Consider the following 13,204-nt stretch of genomic DNA (forward strand, 5'->3'; position numbering starts at 1 on the left):
AGGACTTTGCGAGAGAGAGAGAGAGAGAGAGAGAGAGAGAAAAAGATATTATTAATATTATTATTTTTGGTTTGCAACATTTTTATTGCTCTTTGATCCTTTTGGTCCCCTCCCCGGCTCCGCTCAACATCTGCTTCTTCACTCCAAGATTAGAGCAAAAACCCTGAGACTCGGGGTCCAACCCTGAGAGGTCCCAGGTACGGCACCTGGCCGCCTCATATCATAGCCAACCTGCACTAGAAGCTTAAATTATCTGTCTCTCGGCATGAGCTTGGCGGACCATCTGACTTCCACTTAATAATATAATTCGTATTAATAAAATGTCTAGGTTTTTTCTATCAAAACCATCACATCTCAATTTTCAGGTTGATAATTTAATTCGAACGCCACGTTGAAGAAAAAAATATTAGTCAGGGGAGCTAAAATGTACAAAATCTCAGATTTATTTGAAAAGGCAACATATGTGAAAATATATTATAATATAAAATAAGAACAATATCTCTTCATTGTATGTTGCTTTTTTTTTTGACACGTGTCAATCCTGAGGTTTTACCGTAAAATGATTAAATCTCTTGTGATTTTTCCCTAAATCCTGGTCTTTTTTATGTCCCAAGACATGGCGGGTTTTATATATTTTTTTAAAGTGTACACATTTACATTCACTTGTTGTTTCTGTAATTCATCTTGTTACATTATATACTACTTGTTATGTCCTGTCTACCCATTGTACAGCGCTACAGAATATGATGGCGCTATATAAAACAATAAATAATAATAATACATGGAAATATTAATTCCTTAAATGTGTTCTTTGCTTTTTTTCTTAGATGTTTTGTGGAAGACAAGAGCTCCAAAGTGGCTTGGCTGAACCGCTCCGGCATCATCTTTGCCGGACAGGACAAGTGGTCCCTTGACCCACGAGTAGAGTTGGACAAGAGAAGCGTGCTGGAGTACAGTCTCCGCATTCAGAAAGTGGACGTCTACGATGAAGGTCCTTACACCTGCTCCGTACAGACACAGCATCACACCAAGACCACCCAGATTTATCTCATCGTACAGGGTAAGGGGCCGCTTTGAGTTTCGGAACCGTGAGAACGGTAGTATATATATATATATATATATATATATATATATATATATATATATATATATATATATATATATATATATATATATATATATAACATTCAAATTGCAGACCAGCGATGAGCTTTCTCTGATGGTTTATTTATTTAATTATTAGTCAGTTCATCATGAAAAGAAAATGACAAAAGCAAATTTCTGTTACAAAAAAAATCCTTGTAATTCATACAAAAGGAAAACACTTTGTTGCGCTCTACTGGAAGAGAATCTCTCATTGATTTGAAATCATTTGCCAAGATGTTTTGTTTTTTTTTCTTAAGCTTTGATGATGGAAATATATTTGTTGACAAAAACATTAAATTCTCACTCACATTAAATGCAGTTTAGAGAAAAGCTTTTAGAACCTTGTTGGCTTAGTTGAGAAAACAAATCAGATACAAATAGAGAATCAAGCTTCTGTACGAGTTTCTTAAATACAGCTGACAAAAAGCAGAGAAACCTCAAGGATATAGATAGAAAAAAATGTTTTTTTGGTTGAAAATGCATTTATATCAACTGCTTCCAGGGACGATAAACATCCTGAAGCGCTATTGATGTTAACTCACACTGAGGACAGTAAACATGATCACGAACCCTTAACCAGTTCACCTGTACTCTAGAAATAATATCCTTCGTAAAAAAAAAAACCTGAAAAGTATGAAAATATGTTGTTTTCTTGGGCGAGTGTCTGCAGTTGGTTGTGTTGTTTTTTTTCACACCAAAATCACCAGTTTCCATTTGTTTTGGCAATCTGTGCTCCAAAAAGTGTGAGTAGAATTTTCAAATGTTCTCCCAACTGAACTGGAAATCCTGATAGAATTCTAACATTCTGAAAATGATTCACAATTAAAACCTCAGAGTTCTGTCTCATCTAATCAATACTATCCAGGAACCGAGAGGGTTAAGATAGGATAATGTGTTTTTTTTTTACTTTACTGAGAAGGTAGTAGGTAAGAGGAACAGCCTTCCAGCATAAGTAGTAGACAGCTCATACAGTGAGGGGATTTAAACATGCATGGGATAGGCATATGGCTCCCGAAACCAAGACGAGACCAACGACTGAACCCAACTCTTTGCCAGGCACTCGAAGATTAGATCTATTTATCGATACAGAATCCTCATATTTTAAGATAAATCAGGTACCGGTTAATTTATTTGTCTCCGGCTTCCCAAATATTGATGATATCATTGATGGTTCTGTAGCAGTTATCCCATGCTTTACTCCAAATCTGTATAGAAATGGACCACAGTCTACACAGTCTTATCTCGCCATAAGTTATGCTCTTATAATTAGATTTAATGCACAGGAAACAATTTAATGTGACTTCTTTCTCCATTTTTTTTGAAGACAACGAGTCCTCCATCTGGATTTTAAGACACCATTTTAACAATGAACTCCATTGAGTATTGTATTAAAAAAAAAATGAATTACTGACCATCAAATTCAGACCATTCACTCCAGTAACCTACCACATTCACCCTAAAACTGCACATTGACCCTAAAAGCCTCTACAACTTGTGCTGAGAACCCACCCAGTTCACCCCATGGACCCGCTTATTGACCTTTAGAAGCTCCTCATTTTTAGAACCTACCCTTAAGAAACCCCAAAAATCTCCCAATTTGAACAAGACCCCGAGGTCGGCACCAATATTATATGTTTCTAAAGAAAAATATAGTTGTGTGAGCCCAAGAGAAAATGGAGAGATTTCTTCCATCCGAAAAAGAGACCTCTGAAGTCCAAGAGCTCCTTAAATCTTCGTCAATGTTGACCAAATAAAAAAGAATCAACATCAACTAAAATCTCAGCATTCTAAATTAATCTACTCTTCTTCGTAATCATAAAACGCTTTTTTTTCACAGATCTTTCAATTAATTACTTCTGATTTTCTAGAAATGAATTACGAGTCCTTCGAACCAGCCAGGGTATTAACCCTTTAAACCTCGGGGTCTTAGACCCTCTTAAGGGTCAAATAATAATAGAATTTGTTTTGGGGGGTTTTTTTTCTTTCCGTTTATTCCGAAGCCTGTAAGAAGATTTTGATTTAAAAGCTCACAAGAGCCAAAAAAAAATTCCTTTTTCTGATTTTATAATAAAACCCCAAAGACTTTTTTTTTCTCAGATAAATCAAAATTGAAAAGAAAACTAATCTAATACAAAATGTAATCTGCTGATTCAGGATTAATAATTAATGGGGAAAGGGAGGAAGGAAATTACTTTCCTCTGGAAACTTTCTGACCAGCAATATTATTACACTCAGAATAATTATTTTACTGTTCAAAGTACATTTAAAAATGAAGGCATTTTTTTTTTACTAACTATTTCTGGAGCCCATTATTCTACTTATGTAAAAATTATATTTATCCTTAAAAGGGTATTTTAATTAAGACAGAAGAATGACCTGGCTCATGTTCATATCAAATGTATCCAATGGTATGGGTCGAAGAAGGTTGTAGAGCTGGCAAACAATTTTAAAAAATATTCAGTAAAACGGCAGTATCTTCCCCAAATCCCTGTCTCTGCTGGCTAATCAGCCCCAATCGGTCCATCTAGTGCCCGTTTTTCCTGCTGTAATCAGTCGTTGGGTTCGTCTTAGTTTCTCCAGGTCGACACGCATATTCTATGGGTCATGGGATGCTGACACGCCCTGCTCCCCTTCCATTTCTCCCTTTAATGGGTGTGTCCTACGATATCAGTAGGACCGCCCACAATGTCAGCAAGAACGCCCAATGATGTCAGATGGAACCCCCACTAATGTCAACTGGCAAACAATTTTTTAAAAATATTCACCAAAATGCCTGTATATGTCCCAAGTCTCTGTCTCTGCCGGCAGATCGGCCCCATTTGGCCCATCTAGATTGCACATTTCTCCTGCTGTAAAGACTCAAATCTTAATCAGTCGTTGGTCTCGTCTTAGATTCCGGAGCATACCTGGGAAGCGTTGCTTCTCTGGGTCGACACCTGAATCCTCCGGGCCATGGGAGCGGCCACCTGACACACCCCTCTCCCCACCCATTTTCTCCTTAAATGGGGATGTGTCCCGTAACGTCAGCAGTGCCCCCTTCTGATGTCAGTGGGACCGCCCATGACAGTGGGAACGCCCATCGAGGTCTGCGGGACCTCTGATGTCAGTGGGCAGTCCTGGCAGCAACATGCAAGGGTAGGCTCCGGGTAGTCAGAATTACAAAAAAATGATTATTTTAGGGAAAGTTAGACATCATCTTTTTCCCGCAGTAACTTTGTATTCAGGAACGGAAATACAAACGTCGTGCAAAATGACCGTGTATCAAAGAAAACATGTCCCTTCCCCTTTTAAATATACCCCTTCAGCCTATGATTGGCGTAATTTTTTGCCCACCGTTTAGAGCTCCCAAAATATGCTAATAATTTCCAATAACTATAATTCAGAAAGGCTACGCAACAGGAGCGTGTTAAAATAATGGGGCAATCTGTCATACCTGCGGCATTCGAAATCTGCTCCGACACCCCGTCCACCGGGCAACATTGTTAAATCAAAAACCTTCTACTTCTACAGATTTAGCACCTGGCAAGGTGAAGGAGAAACAGATTAAAAAACTACATTCCATCAGGAAACAAAGAGATGAAATACGACCCAAGGACCTTTCCGAATCGCAGAGATGGGGATAGTAACATAACTCCTAAAACTAGCAGGCATTGTGTGGCTCTCTGTCATTGTCGCTTGGCTGCTTTTTGATCGTTGGACTCGGTGGCTCCGTGGGATTTCAGAAAGACAGACTGAGACGTTCTGTAGGAAACATCTTTTTCTGTTAAATCCTCTGTTTTGTGTCCTGCCCCACCCCCCGCAGAGCGAGGAGGGAGACCGTGATGTCACCGTTTAAAATACGCAATAAACGCTAAAAGCGTAGAATTCAGAAATTGTTCTGAAATCATAGGTAGGATTAGGACGACGAGAGGGGGGAAAAAAACAAAACAGTCCTCTAATGTCCTAAATTTTTGCCTGTTTATGTCTTTATGACAATGGTAATGAAGTCCTTTCCTCCATAGACCTTCATTAGTCAGAGAGTCCGACTGGGTGATTAAGACCGAGCCATTCTATTGTTCCCCACAGGCAGTATCATAAGGAGTCGGGGTGTTTAGTAGATCGGGGATCAGATAACAAATGGCTGATATGCAGCTGCCTGAAAACATTATATTATGGGGCAAAAACTACAACTGGTTCTACCAGATTAAAAAAATAACAATATTTTGGAAAATGTATTTTATCTGATAATTTTAAAAAATCCTGGAGTTTCCCTTTAAGCGTTCTTGGAAAAGTTGAACTGTTTATACTTTTATTTTATATAAAAATGTAAACATCTAAACATATATATATTTTTTTGCCGTTTTAGAAATATACCAGTACCAATTTTTTTTACAGATTAACTTTTTTTTTTTTTTTTTCCATAAACCAGAAAGCAGGTCCATGTTTCATATCAATGTGTCGACACATACAGGAAGATCCTCAATGATTTGCCGCCGCTCTTCCTGGGTTTAATACTAGTCTTACAAAGCTTTGGGCGGAAAAAAATACTTTACTATTGGAAAACCATTTCATCCACAAGTCTCTCTGTCAGGCCGGGTCCTTGGAGTTCCTCCACACAGAATTGAGTTCACTGACACCGCGGTAAAAAATGAATTATTATCATTATTATTTCAAGGAAACTCAGCATTTCTGGGTCATATTTCAAGTCCCGTGAAGGATTCATGGGGGTATTGATTGAAGCGCTGTGTGCGATTGCGAATGAACCACCTATATTGAAAACTGAACCAAAATCTCTATTTTGCAAGAGAAATAGGAGATGGTTTGAATGATAACGGAACAAAAAAAATTTACAAAATTAGGATGAGATGATATTGCTATAAACACGCTGTTCTACATAAAAAAAAACTACAATTCTGTTAACGACAGTTTTTTAACTTTGTAGACAGAACCAGATAAAAACAAAATATGAATTCAATTTATAAATCTGCCTCAAAAAACATTCCCTGCCTAATTCTGAAAGAAAAGTGGATAGTTTTGGAGAGTTTAACGGGAAGGGGTCGGGTAGAGAAGTAGGCAGGGTCGAGGTGTGGGAGGTGATGCTTTAGCTGCAATGGAGGTATGCGCTGATTTTATAGCTCCCTGGGGCTCTCCGGGGAGATCAAAGGAGGCAGGGAGGCAGCTGTGCAGGACAGTGGAACAGTGCTCGGAAATCAGGACTGTCCCGCAAACATTGGGACACTTAAGAGGTATGCATTAGGACACATGGCTGGGATTACATGAATGAGGGCAAAACATCACATCCTGAGTTTTCACTTCCATTTTCCTACATGCCCAGTGTCCAGGGGGGTAACTAGACAGAAAAAGTCCTTGGAGCAAAAATTGCACCGGGGCCCCCCAACTTCACCAAAAAACATGTCCCAGAGTTCCACCTTTTCCCCCAAGAAGCGAATCAGTGCCATCCTAATCCCCAAACACTATACATGTGCCATTTTGTCCCTGTGCCTTCTTTGGTCCTTGCAACATACAGTCTTGCACTCACCTTATAAACACACTTACACACATTTACACATGCAAACACACACATACAAATGCTTACACGCTTACACATACACTTATTCATACTAGTCACACATTCACACTCATTCATACGTTCATGCTCACACACAAACACAACACATACACACCCATGCTCATATACATCTATGCTAACATACAAACACACATTCATGCTCGTACATATAAAAACTTTTACATAGACATATATATTATATTATTATTATTATTATTATATATATATATATGTGGACATAAACGCTCACACACTTATATATAGACATTCATGCTCACATACACTTATATATAGACATCCATGATTATATACTTACCCCTTCCGGCCTCCCTGCACCCCTTACCTCTCTTGCAGGTTTCATCATAACATAAAGTATCCATTAGGTATCTGACTATACTCTAAGTCAAGAGATCAAAAAAGATCAATTAGGTTTTTTAGAAAAAAAAACCCAAAACCCTATGATTTTCTTTAATTAATTGTTAGGGGGGAAAACCCCTCTTTGAACTGCAAACTTTACTTAGACTTACAGTAAAATAATAATAATAAAAGGACTGATAATTTATTTTTCCCCAGAAACCTTCAGATCGACCGAGGATTTTATTAGTTTCTACATAAAAGTGGATCCACCAGTCTAATTAAGCTCTATCCTGACTGCCAATTTTGTCTATGCGGGTTATTTGCTTTGCCTTTTCATGCACACAAGACACACATATATATTTATATATATTTTACTTCTGTTTCATGTCTGTCGTTTAAAAAAAAAACACACACACACAAGAAGAAAGAAAAGAAAGAAGATCAGAAACAAGAAACATTTTTAATGATCTCGGAGCCGGGGATCGGAGAAGGAGAGGCTGATTAATTTGGGCCAGCAATGTTTCTTTGAGTTATCCGTCTTTCTTAGGGTGGCCTTGTAAAACCCCGTTTCATCTGTTTTCTTTTAACTCTCTCCGTTTCAAGCCGACGCTTGTCAAATAACGCTGAGCTTTCGCTCCAGACCGCACTTTTAAGTCCTTTCCTTGGCCCCATAAAGCGAGGGTTAAACATTTTCACTGCGGTATTCTCAAAAAAGTGTAAACCGCAAAAAAATATATATTTTTTTTCAGAAAGATTTTAGCTGCAGAAGAAGACATAGACAACATTTACAGCCCGTTTCTCCTGTTGTAAAGACTCAAACCTTAATCAGTCGTTGGTCTCGCCTTAGATTCAGGCACCGTGCACGTTTACAAAATTCCTTTTTTTCTTTAATTAATCAACCTCTTCCGCATTTAGATTATACAAAATGGGTAACTTTATTATGCTCAGGACATGCCAGAATCTGCAGTAAAAAAACAAAACAAAGAAAACAAGAAAGGGGAATTGTCACATTCCAGATTCCAGAACAATACTTTTCACTTTAGTATTAATAAACGACTTTCCCATTTTTTCCCCAATTGCACTATATTTGTGATAATAGTGTTACAGAGGACATGCATGGTTCGAAATAATAATAATAATAAAAAAAATAATAATAGTAATACTAATAGTAATAGTAATAATAATAATAATATTAATATTAATAAATAATGGTAGAGGCTCATGCAACAATCAAGGGAGAGTCCAGTAAGCGGCTTCCAATTATTATTATTATTATTATTATTATATAATTTAATAATAATAATAATAATAATGACAATTAAAAAAATAGATGACTTTCAGTGGCAGTATTAAATATGCATGTATCCAGAGCCGGCCTTAGGCGTTGTGGCGCCCTGTGCGGACTACTCCTCTGGCGCCCCCCCTCACTACCCCCCCTCTCTGCCCCTTCAAACTACCCGCCCTCTCTGCCCCTTCAAACTACCGCCCCTCAAACTACCCCTTCAAACTACCCCTCCCCTCTGCCCCTTCAAACTACCCCCCCTGCCCATTCAAACTCCACCCCCCCTGTCCCTTCAAACTACACCCCCCCTGTCCCTTCAAACTACACCCCCCTGTCCCTTCAAACTACACCCCCCCTCTGCCCCTTCAAACTACACCCCCCCGCCCCTTCAAACTACACCCCCCCCTGCCCCTTCAAACTACACACCCCCCCCTGCCCCTTCAAACTACACCCCCCCCCACTTACCTTGTTGCCGGAGTCCTGCGGTGAGAGCGGGAGGCATCCGTCTTCTCGCTCTGCCGCGGTGCCGGCATTTCATGTTGAGAGCCGGAATAGTCCGGCGCTCAACATGAGATGCCGGCACAGCGACGGAGTCACGGAGAGTAAGGGGCGCCGAGCGGTTGCCGAGAACTTCACGAGCAACCGCTCGGCGCCCCTGACCGGGACTTAGATTTAAGCATCGTTTTTTTTTTTAAACTTTATTTAACATGAATGATGTTAAATAAAGTTTTAAAAAAAAACACAAAAAAAAACAAACGATGCTTTAATCTAAGTCCCAGTCAGTCAGTCAGTCCCAGTATTGTACTTGCCTACAATAGTTTAGCAAACCTTTTTCGCAAAAAGGCAACTATTCAGCTTTAAATTACATAATTTCATCTTCAGTAGATAAATATATGTAAACAGTATATCCATCACTACAATGAGATTTTCATTAAAATATATTTCAGTAAAAAAGTACGATGACCAATGATTTTTCGAAAGAACTTTAAAAACATTTTGTACATTGAAAAAAAAAAAAAAAAAATCAAATATAATTTTCCCTAATAGCTTGAATTAAGATATTGGAAATAAAAGATTTATCTCCTGCTTTTAAATTATATTCAGCAATAAAGAAGTCATTTCCCTGTAGAATAAATGTATTTTAAATAGATACAAGATTAATTTCCCCATAGATCTAATAAAACCTTTAGGAATAAAATGTACATTTCCATATATATATAATGTGTAAAAGGAGACAAAAGATGAATGTCCCTAAGGATTAAATAATGTTTTATGGAATACAATATTAATCTCCCAAGGTAATGACATCTTTCCAACATCTCATGCCTTCTGACCATAATAGAAGGTTAAACAAGGTTTGCCTTTATTTAAACGAGGCTAGATGAATCCGCTCACCGTGACCTTAATCAAATCAAAGCCAACATGGGAAGCTCACATAGACCACATGTGCAATAAAACACTAATTTATTATATTTTTATACTTCTAGGTTGCTTAATAAAGGGTTAACAAATTGTATTATGTTACCGAAAGCAAATAATAAGAAAGAAAACAGTTAAGTACTTTATCGGCTACAAAGTAAGATTCCAGCCTCGGATTGTGAGTAAGAGGCAGCCATGAGAAAAAAAAGTTAACCGTAGCCACATATTCATTTCATCACCTTGGCGTGGCATCAATTTGTGAGTTTCTAGCACCAAGAAGGTCTTTATAATGCGCCTTTCTTAATTTATGCCCCCACCATCATGATGCCCCCACCACCTTGCGCGCATTGTTATTTAAAATGCTTATAACGGTCATAGACAGTTTTTTTAAGGGTCCTTAGCCTTTCCATAGATACTAACAATGACTTGTTTATGTGTGACAGAGAGTGTGCACTAAAGCATTTAAGAGGTTCATTAATTACAAGCACACACTCTTCCCTCTTAAAACACTACACGCACTCCTTTAAGGTAGCTCCAGACATGTGGAGTCAAGGTAATTTATTACATAAGTTATGGCGGGTAAAGGTGATGGAAACCCTTCCACTAAAATTAAGGGGTAGTAGAAGTATTATAAAACACTCATCTACAGACACCAGACAATCCAGAAGGCTTGTTTTCCCCTCAGAAATCTCATGGTGCTGCCGCAACCGCAAGGGATTCTGGGTAGGTGCATGCAGATAAGGTCACAATAATCACCTTTTGCCTCTGTATCCACTTTATACATGGATCCCTTGAAAGTAATTGGCCGGTGTACAAGACAGCCTAAGAGTTATTTGCATGCACCTACCCAGAATCCCTTGTGGTTGTGGCAGCACCATGAGATTTCTGAGGGAAAAACAGGCCTTCTGGCTTGTTGGTGTCTGTAGATGAGTGTGTAATAATACTTCTACTACCCCCTTAATTTAAGTGGAAGGGTTTCCATCACCTTTACTCACCATAACTTATGTAATTGGTATTTCTTGGTTACCCCAAGCCTCAAGTATTAAGCAAAAAACCTCATGTGGTTGAGGCCTGTTACGGTTATGGATTTGCAATTGTGACACTGTTTTCTTTTTAAGAGGCAGTGAAGCCTGGACTTTGCTGGAGGAGGATTGGGTGCCTTCTGACCCCTTCCTCTCTTCACAAAACCAGCAAGGAGTCTCACTCTTCAGGGTGAGACTCAAGATCCGACCCTCCCATGGGGGGGGTTGGAATTTGTCCATGAGGGAACTCGGTATTGTAGTCTGGCTTCTGCTGCCTTGTGCACAGAATGTGGCACCCAAAGGAGCACGCACCTCGGGCTTCAAAATAAAAAATAAAAATTGTGATTGCCAGCTGTGCTCCGAGGATGAGTTGTATGTGTGAGACAGCTGGTTTTTATCTGAGGAGCCTAGAGTGAGCTATTTGCTGACTTCAGGACCCCTGAGGTCATCTCAGCTAAGTTTAGCAGGGCTCCTATGGTTAAGTTGGACCCCTAATTATGGCTAAAAAGTTTGTTCAGGCTGCATTTTCCTGGATGTGCTAGTCTGTTATTACAGGGTCCTTAGGCTTAGGACGGGCCCCTGCGCACAGCTCTCTAGTCTAACTGGATTGAGCTGGGCCTCTCTCCCTGCTTGGTGTAAAATCAGATGTGTTTAAATAGAGCTGTCCATGAGCGGTGATCTGACTATTGCACCTCTTACATGAGTTTTGTGTAAAGGCTGTACTGTACAGCGGCCAATTACTTTCAAGGGATCCATGTATAAAGTGGATATAGAGGCAAAAGGTGATCATTGTTAACCTTATTTGCATTCGCCTACCCAGAATCCCTTGTGGTTGTGGCAGCACCATGAGATTTCTGAGGGAAAAACAAGCCGTCTGGTGTCTGTAGCTGAGTGTTTAATAATACTTCTAATATCAAGTTAATTTATGTGACTCTATGGCCAGTTGTAGGTCTAGGAGCTAGGAAGACTGTGGAGGTCATTGGACATGCGCGGGATAGACATACGGCTCCTGAATCTAAGACGAGACAAACGACTTATTAAGGTTTGAGTCTTTAGAGCAGGAGAAACGGGCGACTAGACGGGGGCCGGATGGACCGATCTTCCAGCAAATTCTTTTTGTCGATGTGTATGTTTGCATGTGTTGTTTTCTAAATGTTCAGTCACCGCACAGATTGACAAAAATAAATAATATTTCTATATTTTTTTTTCTCCAAGATATAAATCAGGCACTAGGACACACTTTTCGTTCAGCAACTCAACATTGTTTACCTCTGTAAAGACGCTCTGTAATTATCTACATCTGTTGGTCTCGTCCAAGGTGCTTGCACTTTGCCATTGAAGTTATTGAACTCTCTATGGTGTTTATATCTCACTTTCTATCATCGCACACAAAAGGTTTCTATGGGGTCTCTGGTAGTATTCTTGCAAGGTCTCGGTGTTGTGGAACATTGACAGCCTGGTCCAAGTTGTACCAGAGTTTGACTTTTGTGCTGATTTAGTAGATCTAGGGTAAACTTGACCTTTAGTCAATCGACACATAAGGATTAAAATATTAAAATAGGATCCACCAAGCCAAACCAATTGAGATCCCTTAGTCTTTCATAATCATTTTTCTCTAGTTCACCCTCCTCTGAACTCTCTCCAGAATGTTAATATTCCTCTGGAAATGGTGTCTCCAGAACTATACCTAATACTCTAGATGAGACCTGAAAAGTGGCAGAACCACCTCAATTTCTGCTACTAATGCCCTCACTATACACCCGGCACCCTGTATGTTTACAACTCTTTGCTTTCCTTTAAGTCCTGAAAACAAATTACTCACAAGTTCTTGTCTTCTACTGTTCTTGACCAGAACCTCTAATGCTATAGTTTGCCTCCAGAAGTCCCAAATGCATTATTTTACATTTATAAACATTGAACAGTGTCTTCTGCTACTCCTCGTTTAAGGTCTCAGATGTCAAAAAACTTACTTGTATCAGTGGTATATTGGGCTAGCATTTAAAATCTAGCTCTGGGATTTGTCTCAGGTAGTTTTTTGCTGTCTGCGTAGAACGTTTGGGATTCAGTAGAGTAGCGAGTTTGCATGAAGAGACGACAGTGGTGGAATTGGTTAGTTCAGCTCCCGGTGGAGCAAAGGGACAGATGTTCAAACCTTGCCATTGATCTCTGCGGAGCGATCGGTACGGATTTATTGTCCAAGCTCCGTCAAGTTTAGAAGTTTATTGTCCGAAAAACACAGTAGGAAGTGAGTTTTAGAACTCCCTTCTCTATGGGGGTAAGCACGCTGCTTCAAGAAAGAGGAACGCTGTTGATTCTACAGGCTTCTATCGACAATTTAAGAAGTATTTTAATGACTTCAGCATTTAAATAGGTTCAATTTCAATTAAAAAGTGTATATATACATAGATCTGTTTTGATGGCATGTGACAA

General features: G+C 39.2%; 1 protein-coding gene across 1 annotated transcript in view; it reads left to right on the plus strand.

Annotated features, from left to right (window-relative positions):
* Positions 1 to 825: 825 nt before the first annotated feature.
* The window catches only part of LOC149280702 (limbic system-associated membrane protein-like), a gene marked incomplete at its 5' end in the record, with an annotated part of 138,899 nt that continues 126,520 nt past the window's right edge, over positions 826 to 13,204 (plus strand). The window contains one exon of the mRNA XM_089500123.1: positions 826 to 1,060. Coding sequence (XP_089356249.1) covers positions 826 to 1,060 — 235 coding nt within the window. The remainder of the gene's footprint in view (positions 1,061 to 13,204) is intronic.

Source organism: Sceloporus occidentalis, unplaced genomic scaffold (genome assembly GCF_023333645.1).
Source record: "Sceloporus occidentalis isolate IW3139 unplaced genomic scaffold, rSceOcc1.0.p SCAF_148, whole genome shotgun sequence".
In the NCBI taxonomy this organism is placed as follows: Eukaryota; Metazoa; Chordata; class Lepidosauria; order Squamata; family Phrynosomatidae; genus Sceloporus; species Sceloporus occidentalis.